Source organism: Puma concolor, chromosome C1 (assembly GCF_028749965.1).
Source record: "Puma concolor isolate L17-30 chromosome C1, mPumCon1.1.hap2, whole genome shotgun sequence".
NCBI lineage: Eukaryota > Metazoa > Chordata > Mammalia > Carnivora > Felidae > Puma > Puma concolor.
Genome location: NC_141674.1, coordinates 92980608 through 93000925, shown reverse-complemented (window position 1 = coordinate 93000925; position 20318 = coordinate 92980608). Strand labels below are relative to the sequence as shown.

The 20318-nt window shown below is 40.4% G+C and overlaps 1 protein-coding gene across 4 annotated transcripts in view; it reads right to left on the bottom strand.

Moving 5' to 3' along the window:
• The window catches only part of EEIG2 (EEIG family member 2), a 94197-nt gene extending 86525 nt beyond the window's left edge, over positions 1-7672 (bottom strand). For all 4 annotated transcript variants that reach the window (XR_015254944.1, XR_015254943.1, XR_015254945.1 and 1 more), the window contains exon 1: positions 7133-7672. Coding sequence is in view for 1 of the 4 variants with exons in the window: in XM_086717727.1 (XP_086573853.1) it covers positions 7133-7269 (137 nt within the window). In the remaining 3 variants the exon portion in view is untranslated. The remainder of the gene's footprint in view (positions 1-7132) is intronic.
• Between the last annotated feature and the right edge of the window lie 12646 nt (positions 7673-20318).

Sequence of the window (20318 nt, the reverse complement as noted above, 5' to 3'; positions counted from 1 at the left end):
ATTAAAAATAGAGCTACCATATGATCCAGCAATTTCACTACTGGCTATCTATCTGAAGAAAAAAATATTAATTCAAAAAGATATACTCACCCTATGTTCACTACAGCATTATTTACTATAGCCAAGGTAATAGAAACATGTGTCTATTGATGTGTCCATTGATGGCTGAATGGATAAAGATATGGTATACATATATAATGGAATATTATTCAGTCATAAAGAAGAATGATTTCTTGCCATTTTGTGGCAATGGCACAATGGATGGATCTTGTATTATAATAAAAGAAATAAATCTGACAAAGAAAGACAAATACTGTATGATTTAACTTACATATTGAAACTAAAAAACAAAACAAGGGGCACCTGGGTGGGTTAGTTGGTTGCGCATCCAACTTCAGCTCAGGTCATGATCTCATGGTTCGTGGGGTCCAGCCTTGTGTCGGGCTCTATGCTGACAGCTCAGAGCCTGGAACCTGCTTCGGATTCTATGTATCCCTCTCTCTCTGCCCCTCCCCTGCTCACGCTCTGTCTCTGTCTCTCAAAAATAAATGAAAATGGTAAAAAAAATTTTTTTAAATAAAACCCAGACTCATAGATATAGGGAACAGACTGGTGGTTGTTAGAGAGAAAGGGTTGGGAGGATGCGAAATGAGTGAAAGGTATTCAGAAGTACAAACTTCCAGTTATAAAATAAATAAATCATGGGGATGTAGTATACAGCATGGGAAATATAGTCAATAATAGAGTATTGACTTTGTAAGGTGACAAATGGTAATTAGACTTATTGTGGTGACCACTTTGCAATGTATACAAATGTCAAATCCCTATGTGGTACACCTGAAACTAATATGATATATATGTGAATTATATATGAAAAAATAGAATTCTGTGCCATATGGCCAAACAGCATTTCTAATACTGGTTATTTTTCATATTTGCTAATCATTAGTATTTTTTACCTTAAAAAGTCAACTTAATGTACTGAAGGGCAAGTTGATAATTCATCAAGGGCATTAGAAATCTGCATTCCCTTTGATTCAGTAATTCCATTTCTAAGTATTAGTCCTAAAAAATAATGATGGATGTGCACAAAATTTGGTTTTAATGATGCTCACTGTAGTGTGTTCATAAAAGTATTAATTAAAAAGATAGCAGAGAGAGGCACCTGGGTGGCTCAGTCGGTTAAGCATCTGACTCTTGGTTTCAGCTCAGGTAATGATCTTACGGTTTGTGGTTTTGAGACCCATAAGGGGCTCTGTGCTAATGGTGCAGAGCCTGCCTGGGATTTTCTCTCTGCGCCCCTCACCCCCCCAAGCCCCGCCCCACTCCTGGGCACTCTCTCAAGATAAATAAATAAACTTAAAAAAAAAAAAGGTAGCATAGAATAAAGACTATTTCAAAAGAGGCATGGTTCAATTAACCATGGAGATCCATACAATGGAATGAATGATATACAACCTATTAAAAAATATTTTGTAATTGAATATGTAATGATATGGGAAGATACATTAAGGGAAAAACATATTAAGTACATTATGATATTATTTTGGATTTTAAAAAAGTATGTGATGTGATGTGATCTGTGGGTGTGTATAAATAAAGACTCCCATGTTATATACCAAAATATAATAGCGATACTTTCTAGTTGGTCCTTTATATGCAACTTTTGTTCTTTCTTTTTGCTTTTCTATTTCCTAAATTTTTAAAAAAAATTTTTAAATGTTTATTTTTTTAGAGGGAGATAGAATCCAAAGCAGGTTCTGCACTGTCGTTGCAAAACCCCATGTGGGGCTTGAATCCACAAACCCAACCATGAGATCACAACCTGAGCTGAAGTCGGACATTCAACCTACTGAGCCACCCAGGCACCCGTCTATTTTCTAAATTTTTCATAAGAATCTCTCACTTTTGCAATATGGAAAAAAATTACTAAAAATAAGTACACAATGCACAGTGAACTAAAATCTTGAAAACATGAAGACATACTCTGGCCAAAGAGAAGAAATCCCTTCAGCTTGTTTACAGAGTAAAAGATCCAACACACAGATGTGCTCATTAGCTTCCCAGACACTCCCTGAATTCACATGGTTTTTGCCACAGGCTCATGTGAAACTTAGAGAAGTATTTAGCGATGAGCACAGAAAAAGCTGAACAAAATATGGCAAACTTGGGAATCCTAAAAATGCAGGAAAATTTTCTTCTTATTCCTTTATTAAAGCAGACCAGAAATGAAACTTGTTCTCACAGTCTTAAGAAACCTCAAGAGATTTAAATGCTTTTACAAAGGAAGCACGCTCTTAAAAGATTTAAATAATGTAATTTTCTGTCTTTTTGAAAGGTTCAAAAATATTTTATTAGGCAATAATTGGGTTTCAGTTTATTAGATTACTGTAATCATACAAAGTGTTATCTGAATGTTTTATTTATTATGATATGTAAAATCTGACAATTTTAATAACATTTATCACAAATAAACACATTCTGGTCTTTATATTATTTCTAACCCCTTCACTAAGCACACTTTCCCAGGAGAAACTGGATCCTTCTAAAATTAATTTTCACTACTAATCTTTAAAAAGGCAAAACAGTGTAAGGAAATTCTAGATGAAAAGTTTAGTAAGCAGCCTTATTTGCAATAGAACAGAACCTAAGAAATCTACAATAAATTTCTCTAAGTGCTTATCAGGCTCACTGTCACCTCAATGTTGTGTGTTAAACATAAAACCTACCTCTTCATATCCTCCCCCCACAGTATTCTATCAACAAATACACCTCAAATACACCACGATATACCTCAACAAAACAAAATGAAACAAAGATTCTTCTGGACTTCTTTGTCATGTCATAAGGGCATTTGTCATAGCATTATCATTTTATCAGTTACTTATATAGAACAACCTCCAAGTTCAGGTTCTTATTAGCTCCTTCCTGGGTTATTTTAACAGACTCCTACTTTGTCTCCCCACTTCTAGTCTATCCCCACTTGAATCTGACAAACATCAGCCCGCTAGCCATCTTCAATACCATTTTAATCACATTACACCTTAGTGCAAGAATCTCAAATTGACTTTTATCCAATGAGCAGTGGAAAGCAAACTCTTTGTAATGGTTTCAAAGTCTTTATCTTTGCTTCTGTTCGGTGTGAACTCTCTCTGCAATCAAGCTGATCTGTCACCAGCTCCTACTGATAACCTGCTCAAGCTGCCCTCTCACCCTCACTTCCTTGTCAATGCAAATTCATCCTCCTGGCATGCTCAGCTGAAAAGCCAATATAGTTTTCAGTAACCATTTCAGCTGCAAATAAATCCTCTACCTACAGAATTTCAACAACACTCATATACTGTCTCACCCATTGATTAGCCACTAAATCATACTGTCTCCTACTGGTGAGCAATTATACATCTATGATCTAATTTCATTAAGTAGAGCTAATTCATTTATGGGCATTTTTATTTGTTGTCCTTCTCAGAGCCCCTGATACACAGTTAGAAACCTGGTAAACGCTCAATTAATATTTGGTGAGCAATGAATGATCTGCATCTTTAATTTCTGTATAAAGCTAAATATATTTATAATTTGATATGTACCTCTAAGGCTTTTCTCTAAAAAAATGAATTATTATTTTATGTACATTCATGCATCAGGGGTCTCCAAGAATATCCCCAGGTTGAGTGATCCACTGGGAAGACTCATAAGACTCAGCATATAGTCATGCTCATTTCTAAGATTTATTATAGTGAAAGGACACAAAGCAGAATCAGTAAAGGGAAAAGGTTCATGGACCAAAGTCCTTGGAAACCATGGGCAAGTTTCTAAGTCTTCCCAGTGGAGTCACCCAGAACACAGTTTCTCTGGCATCAAACTGTGGCAACACCTGTCATCTACCAAGGAAGCTCATTTGGTGACTGGTCATATAGCCACCCTTCCCCTGGCACAAACCAAAACTCCAGACTCCTAGAAAGTATTCAGCATAAATCACATTGTAGTCTAGGCACAGTGAGACACTCTAAAGTTTTACATCAGTGTAGGGAACTGATGACCATTCAAGTTCCCTGATGCCAGCAAAAACATTGTAAGCAGGTCTTTTTAAGAAATTAGTCTCGGGCCTGCTATGTTAACCCTTTTCTATGAAGTTAATTTCATATATTTTTAAAAAATGTTTATTTATTTTTGAGAGAGTGAGACAGAGCGTGAACAGGGGAGGGCCAGAGAGAGGGAGACACAGAATTGGAAGCAGACTCCAGGCTCTGAGCTGTCAGCACAGAGCCCAATCAGGGCTCGAACTCAGGAACTATGAATCATGACCTGAGCTGAAGTTGGATGCCCAACCGACTGAGCCACCCAGGTGCCCCAATTTCATATTTTTTATGCGAGAAATGTTACAGTGTTAGCCATATTTGATTTATAGGAGGCACATAAAGTTATTTAAAAAAATTAAATTCTAGCATTTAATTACAGATGCAATGCCTAGCCTGGTACCCAATAATTAAAAATTAGGTAATTTAAAAATAATTTACATCCTTTAGATATTTCAGGTTTTTTTCTCCTCTTGTAGAATAAGGTACATTTTTCAATTTTTTTTAATGTTTATTTATTTTTGAGAGAGAGAGAGCGTGAGTGGGGGAAGGGCAGAGAGATAGAGGGAGACGCAGAATCTGAAGCAGGCTCCAGGCTCTGAGCTGTCAGCACAGAGCCTGATGCGGGGCTTGAACTCACAGACCGCGAAATCATGACCTGAGCCGAAGTCCGACACTTAACTATTTGAGCCACCCAGGCGCCCCTAAGGTATCGTTTTCAAACCAACACTTTTGTAATTGTCAGGATAAAGGAGTTAAGTATCAACATCTAAAGGAAGCAAACCCTCTCAGACAAGCTCCTCGTCTTCTCTTTAAATGTCAATTGGGTGCTAGAGCACTGTGATATCTGTTTTTGGTACATCAACTTACTAAATCCTCACAACAACCCCATATGCCAGTGATGGTTTCTATTTTGTAGATGCAATCTTTGAGAGGCTGAGTAACCTACCCAGGTTTACCACAGTGGAGTCAGGATTTAGGCTCAGATCTGTCTTATCCTAAATCCTTGCTCTTAGCTTTACACAAACTACCTCTCCCTAACAAGGCACAGGCTCCTTATGAATCATTTCCCTCCAAACTAAAGGGGTTTTTATTTGGCCACATAGAGCACTATTCTCAACCCTACTGATTTTCATTAAGGTCACATTTTTGTTGGAAGAGAAGGGGGTAAATTTAACCCAGGATACTCTGCTTTTTCCTTTCCAACTCTTGCAAATTAGAAATCAAATTATACCCCTTGCTTGTTAAAACCATTAGGAAGCTCCCTACTCAGCACAGCACACTTTTCTCCTTCATCTGGCATCAATCTGAAATCAGACAGACCCATATCAAGATCTTGGCATTTCACTTACCACATGTGGATGCCTTGGGAAAGTTAACCTGAGTCTCGGTTTATTCATTCATAAAATGTGAATCCCTACCTCACAGGTTTTCTGTGAGAATGAAATAAGGTAATAAGCTTAAAGGACCCAATTTACATGTATTCGCTGAATAAATGATTACCTGCAACACTGAAATAACGGATTTGTCAGTAGCAAGCCAAATCAATAATCTGAGGGAGGAAAGAGTTAAGAGAGAAGTAGTACCCTGACCACCAGGTGTCATCACTGGCCCAGAAGAGCTGGTCTAACAGCCATTAGTGGGGCATGTGACCCTGCAGCAAACAGGGTAAGATCCAGGATAAGACAGTCATTTGTACCTACAGGACATTCAAGAATTGGCTTTGGTTTTTCAACACTTTAGGAGCTGGTACAATAGCTGGTGCACCATTTTAAGTTACACTGTTCTCCTACCAGTGTGTTAAAATGATTGCAGTGTAATTAATTAGCTGAATAGCCACAAAAGATTTGTCATCAGTTTAATTTTTAAAAGTATCCTTGGCTAACTGTTTTTTTTAATTCTGAGAGTCAATAATGTTTTATAAATCCTTGGCTTTGGCCAACTAGACATTACATTTTCTGGCTTCTACAGGCTTCAGTGTTGCCACTGTAGACAATCTTCTGGCCCCAATTTCACAACCTATTATTCTCTTTACATTAATAGGGATGACAGATCAAAAGAAAGCAGAATATTTTTTAGGGTAAAAATAAAGTTCATGAACAGTAAATTCAGGCAAAATAAGTATTAATTGTTAATCTCTTTTCTTGATCTCAGGAACTTAAAAGTTCATTTTTAAAAATTATGTAAATTTCCTATTTTCTTAAAGAACACTTACCTTAGGGTAAATCTGTCAACCTACCCAATAGACCTTAAATTACTTAAGGAACACTATCACCCTTGACTTCAGTCCGCAATCTGCCAACGACTCTCCCTGAGAGTGCCTTGGGGTTCATTTCAAAATGAGCGCAGGTCTGGGCTCTCCTTCTGGTTCCAAGTCCTTTACACTGAGAGCCACTAGTGGCCACCTCAAGGCTGGTAATTCAGTGAGTGTTGAGCGCGTAACTGGAGACGCAGCTCTCCGATGAGGCACAGACTGTTGTCTCATCTGCCAGGGAACACTTGACTGAAGTCAAGACAAGCCTGATCAGGCCTACCCTGGCCACATCCTGGGCTTCTGAGTACACCCTCCCCCCCCCCCCCCCCCCCCACTAAGAAACAAAAGAAAAGGAGTTAATGCTAAGCACAGGTTTCTGTTCAGAGCGAGGGCTCTTGGAACGCAAGCGGTTTGGGTTATTTTTGTTTCTGTTTCAATAACAGTTCAATTTCCACTTTGCATTTCACAAATACGTAAATGTCTTAAGAGAAACCAGAAGCATTTTCTCCCTTCTGGCCACTGCACCCATTCCTAGAGAATTTAGGAGGGAAGAGTAGATACCAGGAACCATCTGGAATCAGGAGAGCAGGAGCCAAGCCCAGCTGGGATGGACCCATTTGCGAAGCACTTTGTGCAGATCAATAAACTCCTGACTGATTTCAGACTGGGTCCCTAGAGGACGAGGAGCTCACGAGGCTGGCTTTCCCCCTGAAGTAAACGGGCCAAGGAAAGACAAGCTGCCCATGAAACAAACCCCTTCGGGGCAGGCGGAACGGCTCGGGAGGCGCCGAGGGCGAGTTACCTGGGGGACTCCGCGGTGAAGCTGCCGCCGTCCAGCAGCCGCATCTTGCAGAAGAGGACCCCATTGACGAAGGGCACCGAGGAGAGCTCCTCGAGCTCAAAGTCCACCTTAAACTTAAACTTCTTCTTCTTCATCATCGTGAGAGCCAGACGCCGGCGAGCGGGATGCGGGGGCGGCCCCAAGGGGCGCGCGGGCCGGCGCCGCCGCCTCAGCTCGCCGGAGACCCGGGTCCGCGCAGCCCCAGGGCCAGGGCCGCGAGCTGCGCGCGGGGGCGCGGCCGGGGGGCGCAGCGGGCCGGCTGGAGCCGGGGCAGGGGCCGCCGCCGCCTCCGCCGCCGCCTCCGCCGCCGCCTCTCGCGGCAGCCCGGGCCGGAGCGCGGCGGCGCGGACCCCGCCCGCCCGCGAGGAGCGGTCGTGCTGCAGCTCGCCTGGGCGGTGGGCGCCTTTTCGGTGTGCAGCTCGCCGCCGCCGCCGCGCGTCTGAGAGCCCAGAGAGGCGAAGACTTGAGGACTGCCGTTGCCGCCGCCGCCTCAGCGCCAACCGGGCCAGAGGCGCCCCCAGCGGCGGCGGCCAGCAGCGCACCGCGGGCGGAAGCGGGAGGGCGGGCGAGGAAATTCGGGGCGGGCGGGCGCTTCGCCGGGAAATTGACCCACGACGGCAGTTAGAGCGTCACGCCTCTCTGGGGTTAAAAAAAGACAAAACCCAACCAAAATGGAGCTTCCTTCTACAGCTTCCCCCCAGCCTTCTTTCAGTTTTTGCTTCGCCTCCTTTCTCCCTTCCCCCTCCAGTGATTTTTTTCCACCCCTCTTGAGTTTGAGAGTCATGGGTTAATAGGGTTAATCAGAATCTCCACGACGTTACTTTCGTCATATTGAAATCCTATAACTAAGATTTCCTTTACGTATTCTGAAGTCAAGAGGCTTCTAATATTAGGACGAGGTAGGAAAAAGGAAAGGGATTAAAATGTGTGGAGGGCCTACCAAGTGCCCAGGCACTCAACTGCTGTGGACACATTTTCTCTTTTATGTGTATGTATGTATGTATGTATGTATGTATGTATGTGAAGTTATTTATTTATTTTTGAGAGAGAGAGAGAGAGAGAGAGAGACAGAGAACACAAGGGGGGTGGGGGGCGGGGGGGGGGGGGGGACGGGTGGAGGAAGAGGGAGAGACACAGAATCAGAAGCAGGCTCCAGGCTCCAGGCTCCAAGCTGTCAGCACAGCCAGACAAGCGGCTGGAACTCAGGAACTGTTAGATCATGACGTTAGGGGAAGTCAGACGCTCAACCAACTGAGCCACCCAGGTGCCCTGTCTTATTTATACTTTAATTCCTATCCCTAGAATAAAAGACTATAGGAAGGGTTAAAAGAATACCTTCCCTTTTAAATTGTGGCTGTTGATAACAAAGAACTGAAAAGCCTGAAAATAAAGCCTCCTTAGATGCATAGCAATTACCTTCTTTCCATAGGCATGCATATGTTATTACAATATATTTGCCTACTTGGATACATAAAGTTAGTGTTTTCAAACTGAATTGTCCTTTCAACTCAAATATTCCCTCCCACTAATCTCTGAAAGCTGTAATTGAAGAGCTTCTCATTCTCAGTTCACTCTTTTATTCATGCATTCATTTGTATAAAATAGTTTTTAATTTCCTAAAATGTCAGTCATTGGCTAGACCCAGTGATCAAAAAAACCAAAAACCTGGGGCGCCTGGGTGGCGCAGTCGGTTAAGCGGCCGACTTCAGCCAGGTCACGATCTCGCGGTCCGTGAGTTCGAGCCCCGTCGGGCCCTGGGCTGATGGCTCGGAGCCTGGAGCCTGTTTCCGATTCTGTGTCTCCCTCTCTCTCTGCCCCTCGCCCGTTCATGCTCTGTCTCTCTCTGTCCCAAAAATAAAATAAATAAACGTTGGAAAAAAAAATTAAAAAAAAAAAACCAAAAAAACCAAAAACCTGCCCTCAAGAATTTTACAACTTAGTGAGAGACATATATAAAGCAGTCATTAAAAACTAAATCTAGCATCAAGTTGTGTTTGTTCAGAATGAAGAAGCAATTTGTCTAGAACTCAGAAGAGGAAACAATTAAGTGAAGTTGAGACTTTCTGGATAAGATGAATAGGATTTTCCCGTGTTCAGGGTGGAAGAAATAGAAGACCCAGAGGCAGAGTACAGGAGTTTGGGGCTGGGGGTTTGGTAGTGGATAAAGTTGGCTGCCCAACAGGACAGGGAGGAAAGGCAGTGGGAAGAGTTAAGGGGACTTTGGGGTATGTAATTTGGACAATTAGATGCATGTTAATTCCATTGGTTGAGTTTTGGAAGCAGGAGGAGGGCAGGCTGGGAATGGAAGAGATAATGAGTCTTTATTTGAATTGCCTGTGAGATATACAGGGTGAGGAGGGCGGCCTTAGCTCAGGTGAAAGGTTAAGATTGAAAACATGTGGAATTTAGAGTATTTTCTCTGATGGCTGAAGCCCCAGAGGTGGATAAAAATGAGTTACTTTGAACAACATTTCATGGGTAGATGGGAGAAGAGGAGCCTATGAAGGTGCCTGAGACAGTCAAAGAAAGAGGAGATCAAGAGAGATGACCTGAAAACCAAGAGTTTTAATCATTTGAAATTTATAGTTTTTTTTTAAATTTTTTTTTTCAACGTTTATTTATTTTTTGGGGGGACAGAGAGAGACAAAGCATGAACGGGGGAGGGGCAGAGAGAGAGGAAGACACAGAATTGGAAACAGGCTCCAGGCTCTGAGCCATCAGCCCAGAGCCTGATGCGGGGCTCAAACTCACGGATCGCGAGATCGTGACCTGGCTGAAGTCGGACGCTTAACCGACTGCGCCACCCAGACGCCCCGAAATTTATAGTTATTAAGACCTGTGTGCCAGGCACTATGCTCAGTACTAGAGATAGGAATGAACAAGACAAACAGGGGCTTATAAATGAATGGAGGGTAGCATAGATACGCAAACAGAACATTGAGAGAGAGAGAGAGAGAGAGAGAGAGAGAGAGAGAGAGAGAGAGAGCGCGTGCGCACGCACCATGGTCCCTGGAGAACAGAGGAGGGAGTTTCCAGAAAGCCTGCAGAGCGTTCCTAGAGGATTTAGACTAAAAAGAATCTATTTGAAGGTCTAGGAGGTCATTGGTACCATTGGCAAGAGAAGTCCCCTTAAAAGGTGGTGGCCAATTAAGATTCAAATGGTCCGGGAAGTAAATTAAAGGTAGTAATGAGAACTGGGTGACTAAAATTTTTTTATGATTTTTGTCAGTGAATGAGAAGAGATAGGACAGTAGGTAGAGGAGGAGGCTTCAGGCTTTTTCAATAACATTTGGGTACTATCTAAGATTTGTTGAGAGCCTGTTATATACCAAGCACCTTAATAGGCCCTAGAGATCTGAGTTGCTGTCCCAGTTTTATATGCTACAGTCTACCAGAGGACACAGGTAAGTCCCCAGGCAGTTGCAGTACGATGTAACTTCGAGTTCTATCTATATGTGCTGGTAAATAGAGGTTTCCTTGGGAACACATAATAACCTCTAACTCTTATGGAAGAGTTTCTGGGGTAAGTGACATTTACGCTGATGTCTGAATGACGAGAGTGGGGGGTAGGGAGCAGTTTCCAGGAAGAAGGTACTGCATGTGCAAAGGCTCAGAGGAAGAGAGACCATGTTGCGAGAGGAACTGAAAGTAGTTTAGTCTGGCCACAACTTAGAGTGGGGTGTGGTGACAAGGATATAATAGCCAGCCTTAGACGTTTTAACACAGAGGAATGATATATTTTGATTTGCATTTTATAAAGACCTTCAGCTGGAGGAGGGAGAGAATTAGTAGCACTCTCTTTTTGATCCATGGTGTGATTATTAAACACCTTTTATGAATCAAAGTCCAGGCAAGAAACAGATATCACACACAAAATTTTTACATGAGGAAAGTTTAATAAAAGGACTCTTTACTGAGGGCAGGGTAAGAGACCCACAGTTTGGTGGGGAGTTGAAATGAGGGGGGATAAATATCCTGACCTCTCTCACTTCCTGCCTCTGAGCTCCTGCTGGTACCTCCCATGATCCAAAGGCAGAGGGCAAAGGAACCTGGAAGATGCAGTTCATAGAGGATGGCCTTCTGGAACCCAGAGTAAGGCACAGAGGGGTAGAGAGAAGTTAAAGGTAAGGAGACAGAAAGCTACCAGCCCATACCTGATTCAGTCAGGTTCACCATCAGGACCTGAAACCACTCTACATATTTCAAAAAACAAAACTATATCAGGCAATTCAGTGCTTCAAACCCTTGAAAGGGCTGGAGGAATGGAAGTCAACAGACTATTGAATTCAAGGTCACATCATTTATAGTAAACATTACTAGTGTTCACTAATATCTGATTCTCCTTTGTTGCCTGGGCCTATGGAAGATTACCTTTCCTGATCCTCTTGCAGTTAGGTGGGGCCACGTGACTAGCTCTAGCCAATCAAACGTGAGAAGTAATGTGTCAGTTCAAGAATGAGGCAGTGAAAAGCCTTTGAAAAGTTTTCTAGACGTTCTCTTCCTTGCCACAATAGTCATAGAGGAAATATTGGGTTAAAATGTAGTAGCCACAAGATCGAAGCAGCCCAGACCACTGAGTCAGCACATGAAGAACAACTAACCACACCCATAGTAAAGTTCTGCCCCCCCAGTTTTGTTGAGATATAATTGACATATAACATTAGATTAGTCCAAGATGTACAATATAATGATGTGATATAGGTATATATTATGAAGTGATTACTTAAGTTTAGTTAATATCAATCACTTCACATAGTTACAAATTTGTTTTCTTGTGATGAGAACTTCAAGATCTACTCTCTTAGCAACTTTCAAATACACAGTACAGTATTAACTACAGTCACTATGGTATATATTACATCTCAGAACTTATTTATCTTATAACTTTGACCCCCTACACCTGTTTTGCCTTCCCTTCTCCCCACACTTCTGGCAGTCTGTTCTGTCTATGAATTTGGTTTTTCTGTTGTTGTTGTTTGTTTTTTAGATTCCATATATAAGTGAGATCATGCAGCATTTGTCTTCCTGTGTCTGACTTATTTCACTTAGCATAGTGTCCTCAAGGTCCATCCATATTGTTCCAAGTGGCAGGGTGTCTTTCTTTTTTATGGCTAAATAAGACGTCATTGTATAAACATACCACATTTTTTTTATATTTTCAGCTATTGATGGACACATTTATTTCCATGAGTTGGTTATTATAAATAATTATTATGAACATGGGAGGGCAGATATATATTTTAATGTTTACCTATTGAGAGAGAGAGAGAGAGAGAGAGAGAGAGAGAGAAGGAGAGACAGAGCACATGCCAGCAGGGATGGGACAAAGAGGTAGTGAGAGAGAATCCCAAGCAGGCTCTACCCTGTCAGCATGCAGCCTGACATGAGGCTCCATCTCATGAAATGTGAGATTTTGACCTGAACCGAAATCAAGAGATGCTTAACTAACTGAGCCACCCAGGCACCCCAGGAGTGCAGATATTTTGGGGGACTGTGATTTTTGTTTCCTTCAGATATATACCCAGAAATGGGATTTCTGGATCATATAGTAGCTCAACATTTAATTTTTTGAGGAACCTCCATACTGTTTTCCATAGTGGCAGCACCAATTTTCATTTCACCAACAAGTGAACAGGTGTTTCCTCTTCTTCACATCCTTCCAAGCACTTGTTATTTCCGATGTTTTTGATAATAGCCATTCTAACAGGTGTGAGGTGATATCTCATTGTGGTTTGGTTTGTATTTCCCTGATCATTAGTAACGTTGAGCATTTATGTACTCATTGGTCATCTGTATGTCTTCTCTGGAAAAAATGTCTATTCATTTCCTCTGCCTATTTTTTAATTGGATTTTTGGGGGTTCTTTTGCTATGAGTTGTATGATTCTTTTTTTTAAATTTTTTATTTATTTTATTTTATTTTTTTTTTTAACGTTTATTTATTTTTGAGACAGAGAGAGACAAAGCATGAATGGGGGAGGGTCAGAGAGAGGGAGACACAGAATCTGAAACAGGCTCCAGGCTCTGAGCTGTCAGCGCAGAGCTAGATGCGGGGCTCAAACTCATGGACCGTGAGATCATGACCTGAGCCCAAGTCGGCCGCTTAACCGACTGAGCCACCCAGGCGCCCCTGTATGATTCTTTATATGTTGCTTTTTTCATTTTGTCGATGGTCTCCTTTGCTGTGCATGCAGTAAACTTTTTTTTTTTTTTTTGTCACTGAGAAAGAAAATTTGTGGCATTAAGCCACTGTGATTTTGGGGATTGCTTGTTACTACAGCATGTTACTAGCCTATTCTGACTATAGGCTATATCTCGTACACTATACAATGTAGCTGGGCTGGGAAGCTGACAATGGGACCCTGTTTCTGCTGCCACCACCACCATGAAGCCCATGTGAAGAGGCTGGATGCTGTAAACACATTGTCACATCTTGCTTGTACATGGCTACTGCAGCAGGAACATTTCGCTTCATTTTACTTGCATCTGTTATTTTTTTTCCCCCATAAGTGCATCTATTTGGCAGACCTTATTTGTACCTAGAATTTGGGTAGCAAGGGAGTCTGAGAAATATAATTTTTAGCTTTCCAAGTTCTTCAAATAGAGTGATAGACTGGAAGTTGAGGCAGCAGATCTAAGTATTTACCCTACAGCCTATAATAAAGTTCCCAAAGGCAGGGATGGTTTGTAATCACCTTTGTATCTCTTGTATCTCACCCAGTATCTGACATTAGTGGGTATTCAATAGTGTTTCTTGAAATGATCTGAATTTATGGGCCAATCCTAAGTGTTTTACCTCTCAGGTAAAACAACAAAGATGCTCTCAACTGAGCTGAGACTACTTGTGTCAGAGATTTGGTAGTTCTTATGGTCCCCTCTACCATGAGAAGAAAGTATTAAAGGTCTTCAACCAAAAGGAGTGGGCAAAAGAAAAAGTAACCATAGCAAACAATTAGAGAATAACTATATAAGTTAAAGTTAGAGTAACCCACAACTTAAAAACAAAAAACTCAAAACAACAGTGGCTTAAATATGACAGAAGTTTATTTCTCTCTTAATTAAGGTCAGGAGGTAAAGAGTCCAAAACTTGAATGAGAGCTCTATGATTACCAGGGACCCAAACTCTGTTTCTCCATCATCCTTAACATGTGCTTTTCATCCTGTGGTCTAAGATGGTTGCTTAAGCTTTAGCGTCATTTGTCCATTCCAGCCAGCAAGAAGCGCGAAGGAACAAAGATATGTTCCTTCCTTCAAGAATACTTCCTGAAAGATGCACACTCCACTTTTGCTTCAATTGTAACGTCCAGTGCAATGTGAACAGAAATAATGGCACCAATTCCAGGCCTGGCTCACAGAAACCTCCTACACATAATCCTCCCTCTCTTCTGGCATCTGCTGGTTGGAATTTGGTGTAAAGGGAAAAATTTGAAGTTACTTGCTGAAGATCATAGAGCCTCCATATGCCCGGGGCCCTAGGTGACTGTGTGGCAAAGGGTTATTCTTTTGTTCCTCCAACCCTGACCAGGAACACTTATACTGAACTGTTATGGGAGCAAGAAACAGATTTTACTGTGACTTTTTGAGGTATGTTTTCCTCAACAGCTAGCATTACCTTAATCCAGAAATTGTTACAGAAGTAGAGTGCAAATCTAAAATTAGGCAGGCAGTAGACAACAAGAAAACTATTATTAGGAGCTTGAAAATGGAAACCCACGGCAAGACATTGGGTAAAAAAAGTTCTGTGCAGTATTTGAGAAGGCTAATAAGGTGACTACAAAGTCCATAGCTCTAGAAGAGGTTGGAAAATGAAATGTTAGTAGGTTAAGTTTAATGCTGCATTTAGCAAGATATTAGAAAAATGAGGGGTGCCCGGGTTGCTCAATCGGTTGAGCGTCCAACTCTTAATTTCAGTTTGCGTCATAATCCCAGGGTTGTAGGATTGAGGCCTGTGTTGGGTTCCGTGCTGAGTGTGGAGCCTGCTTGAGATTCTCTCTCACTCTTTCCCTCTGCCCCTCTCCCCCGCTCACACACTCTCTCTCTCTTTCTCTAGAATAAAAAAGATAGAAAAAATAGAGAGATGAGCTCATGCAATAATAAGCAGATTTGCAAGCATAAATGAAAAGGAATATAGAAAGTACAGAAATTTGGAGCCTCAAGGGATTGGAAAAACTGCTCTGTACTTCAAAGAATAGGAAATAGGATTGAAAAAGCTTTTGAGCAACAAAGGTCCATTAAAATTCAGCCCTGCAGCAAAGATTAGATTTAGGGTGTGGCCTTCATATTTAAATCTGATAGCCCTTTGGGAAGAAGAGAAGCATAGGGGTGAAAAAGCAAAGAAATAAATTAGGTTGAGAATTATTTCTAGGAAAGAACTTTAGTGTTACTGGCAAATGGAACTGACTGGATGCAAATAGATCAGAATCTTTCAGTTTTTGAGGGAATATATTGCTAAAGAAACCATTTGCCTATATTAAAAGCTGTACTTTTTACAAGGAATTCACGTTTCTCCACACCTCTTTCACATGCGGGCTTAGAGGAAAAGCTTTCAGAGGGTAGAGCCAGTGACCACAGAGAACAATAAACAAGAGGGGTCATTGCAGAATGTAGAAGCAAGGAACCTCTCTCACTTCAGGGTCATCATGATGCCTCCATGCAGAATTTCATCTTTGCAGTGCGTCAGTCTTTCCCTTTCTCCTCTTTCCCACCTGGAAGTATTTGCTGCAATACATTTGCTTCATAATTATATATTGGATGTGATTGGGGAAGATACCTTATTAGATTATATACGTCACAACGAGCTTCTCACCCTTGGCACTATTTACACATTGAACCAGACAGTTCTGTGTTGTGTGGGGCTGTCCTGTGCATTATACAATGTTTGGCAGCATCCCTGGCCTCTACTCCCTAGATGACCCTCCTTCCTAGTTGTGAAAGTAAAAAATGTCTCCACACCTCCCGCATGCGATTCTTTTACTCTTTCCCCATCTAATGTCTGCATGTTGATGCCAAGCTGGCCTTGGAAGCCAGGTGCTAAAGATGAGAAAGCCTCCATCAGCCTAGGTCTTTCTCATTTTTTAATTTTTTTAAGATTTTATATTTTTAAGTAATGTCTACACCCAATGTGGAGCTCAAACTCACAACCCCAAGATCAAGAGTCAAACACTCTACTGACTGAGCCAGCCAGGCTCCCCAGCCCAGGTCTTTCTATCAGCAACTTATAGCAGAGCCCCTCACTCACTCTCCCAAACCCTTGACCAGAATACTGGTTTGTGAGGTGACTGAGAAATTAGCATTTAATTTTGTGTGTGATTTTTATTTTTTTATGAAATTATTTTTAAGTTTATTTATTTATTTTGAGAGAGAGAGAGACAGAGAGAGACAGGGAGAGAATCCCAAGCAGGCTCCACACTGTTAATGCAGAATCCAATGCAAGGCTTGATCTCACAAACCACTGTGAGATTGTGACCTGAGCCAAAGCAAGAGTCAGACGCTCAACTGACTGAGCCACCCAGGTGCCCCCCGATTTTATGTTGAATGTAATTTAGGAAACCTTATAATTACAATAATTTAAATTAACATTGGGAGTCCATAACATATTTTTCCCCTGTACATTGTTCATTTCATGGGAAATACTGCTATATTGAGTTTGGAAAAAGCATATATTCTAAAAGTGTTAATTCAAATACTTGCCTTAATTTTCCATTGCCTGAAACCAAACTAGAGTTATTCAGGAATGATTGTAGGAGAATGAAATAGAAGTTTGAATAAAACATTCCTAGCCAAGCAAAAGCTTTTTAATTTCACATCAAAGGAAACATGGCAGTAAAAACACTCCTTCTTTCTTGGGTCCTGTGGTTAAATAGGGATATTACTGATACCTAAATACTGATATTTAGGTGTCTTAAATATCAGTTTGCCTGATAGAAGAATAAAAGCTTTCAAAGAAAGAACTAGGTTACTTTCTGAGGTGTCTCCAGTAATTTGAAAACTTGATTTCTTTCATCACTAATTCTTTTTACCTTTTTTCAAATTTCTGTTGAAAGATGGCAAATTGCCTTTGCAGCTCTTAAAAAAACAAACACTGGATTGTACACTTTTCTATCAGAAACCACCATGTTTAGTTAACAACTCTTTCCAGTCAGGGAATAATTACAGTGGATTACAGTGGGTTCTTTAGCTGTTCAAGTGTGATAACCTAAGAAACCTAAGAAACCCTAGGCTGAAACATTTTCTGGGATCCTTAAACCCTGATTTGGTCCTTTCTTCTCTTGCCTCCTTCATGGTCTAATATTAATGTAGCTATGGGAATGATCACTTCTTCATTTCTTTATAATTATTCATATCAGGCAGAACTAGATTTCTCTTTCTAGAGAATAGTAAATAATAAATTCATAAGCAAATACGTTATGGAAATCATAGAAAATATGGCTATTTCTCTAAAAGCATTTTAGAAATTACAGATGCTCTCAAAAAAAAAAAAAAAGCTGAGAAAATCTTTTAAGAATTCACACCAGGGGTGCCTGGGTGGCTCAGTCAGGTGAGTGTTTGAGTTCGGCTCAGGTCATGATCTCAGTGTTTGTGAGTTGGAGCCCCACGTCAGGCTCTGTGCTGACAGCTCGGAGCCTGGAGCCTGCTTCACATTCTGTGTCTCTCTCTCTCTCTGCTCCTCCCCTGTTCACGTGCTGTCTCTCTCTCAAAAATAAATAAAGATTAAAAAATTTAAAAAAAAAAAAGAATTCACACCAAATCAATCTTGAGTCCCAAATCTGAATAAACCTGATTAAGTTGTTGACTTTGATCCAAATATTCTTTTTTCAATTAGTAAACCAAAGAGGAATCTTTAAAGAAACCAAACTAAAAAAGCAACCATTAAACCAGAACCTATTCTATGCATTTTCTAATTAAATTGGCAGAAGGCCAGAATACTATTTTGTTTAGCTAGGCAGCTGGAAAGTATTTTTAAAAATAGCATTATTTTCTACTTTTACACCAGAAGTACAGAACTTCTACGTACATTTTTTATCTGTCATATATTTCCTGTTTCTAAAATATGTACATTGATCAATTACAATACAAAAATAAAATATCCTCTATGGCAATCCTAAGACAAATACCATGCCTCTCATAATATCACCAGCTCTAAGTTATGGCTACATACAATTGGAGCTCTGAAATGAGTTATGTTAAATTAGTTATGATTTAACAATGATGAACATTGATTTAGAAGTTCCAAGTTTTAATCCTAGTTCTGCTTTTGAGGTTTGATTTGGAGCAAGCGACACTTTCCCTGAGCTCATTTTGTTCTGCAAAATGAGGGAAATAGTCTAGACCAGCACTGTCCAATAGAACTTTCCACACTGATGGAAGTAGTCTCTACTCTGTTCAGTATGGTAGATGTTAGCCGCATGTGGTTATCAAACACATCAGATGTGGCTGGTTTGACTAAAGAATTAAATTTTAAATTATATTTAATTCTAATTAACTTAAATAGGCACATGTGGTTAATGGCTACCATGTTGCACAGCAGTGTTCTAGTCTCACTCTCACTCAGAAAACATTTGAGTGCCTTTACTTTGCCAAGCATCAGGCTTCCCTGGGGGTCATCATAGTATCTTTACATTCAAGGAGTTAACATGGGGAAAAGCGAAATAAATACTTGCTAATACATGTGCCTCAGTAAACATATGCAAAGAGCATAGAAGAGAAAGCAATTACCAGAAGGCAAATCATCTCTAACATCCTCTCCAGTTCTAAAATTATATAAACGAAACTCAAGAAATATTTACTGAGCACCTATTTTCTGTCCAGTTCATTCTTGGCTTGATTTCTGAGTACAGCATTATCACTCAGAGATAGTAGCTAATGAATACTATCAAAACTCTTATTTTGTAGATTAATTCACTCAATATTTAGTATTTCTTTATGTACCAAGCACTTTGCTAGACATCTGTGAAAAAAATGAATTCGATGATGTTTTAAAGGTGATCTCAAATCACCTCTCAGATCATAGTTTGAATTGATAGTGTTTCACTTGATCTTAGCCAAAAGGCCAAGAAGCAATGAATTGATAGTGTTTCAAATGTTATTTCAACTACTTAGAGATAGGTCAGCAGCACTGATTAGTGTTAATAACAAAAAAGGTGGAAATGAAAGGATTAGGCATGTTTGTCTATTAAAAAGTACTCATAAGTTTTGCAGTAGAATATAGCGGAATAAATAATTTGAGGACATATTCCTTAGAAAAGAGTATTTTACTTTGTTATATAAATATAAGTACTCATTCCTTATCATAATGTTCTTTCTTCTTTTTTACTGCTGTCTAGCTATATTATCAAGTCCAGTATTTTTATTTTTATTTTTTTAAGTTTTATTTAATTTTGAGAGAGAGAGAGAAATCATGAGTGGGGTAGGAGCAGAGAGAGAGGGGGACAGAGGATCTGAAGTGGGCTCTTTTGATGACAACAGAGAGCCAAATGCAGGGCTTGAACTCATGAACAATGAGGTCATGATCTGAGCCGAAGTTGGATGCCTAACTGACTGGGCCACCCAGGTGCCCTAAGTCCAATATTTTTTTATGCATTAGATTATGTCTTCTTTGATATAAAATGTTTACTTGCCTTAAATCCCTATTATTTTGTATTCAATTAAAGAATACAAAAGCATATAAGAGTTGAAACTTCTAGCAAAGTTGAGGATGGGGGGAAAAAAACAGAAGAAAGTTGAGAAAGATGTATTTACATAACTACCAGAATACTTCAGGGGAGGAAGCAATTACTTCCAGATGAGACATTAAGAGAAGGTTTTGTGGAGGATGTGGCATTGAGCTAGACCTTGAGCCTTGAAGGAAGCATAGGTTCTGCCAATGTAGAGAAGGAAGGAAAGGTCACTTCCGTCTTGAGCCAGGGCAGAGAGGCAGGAAACATGAAGTTAGGGAGCAAAAGAGTCTGAGTTGAAACAAAGGAAAAAATAGCTATGAAAAGAAGTAGAGGAAAACCAGGTTTGGAAACATAGATTGTGGCCAGAACCTGGTTTTAAATGTTAGGCTGGGTAGTCTCGACCTTATTTTGTAGATTGTGAGGCATTTGAGCAAGGGAATGAAAAATCAGAGATGTTCATTAGGAACATTGCTCTGACAGTATTTAAGATAAG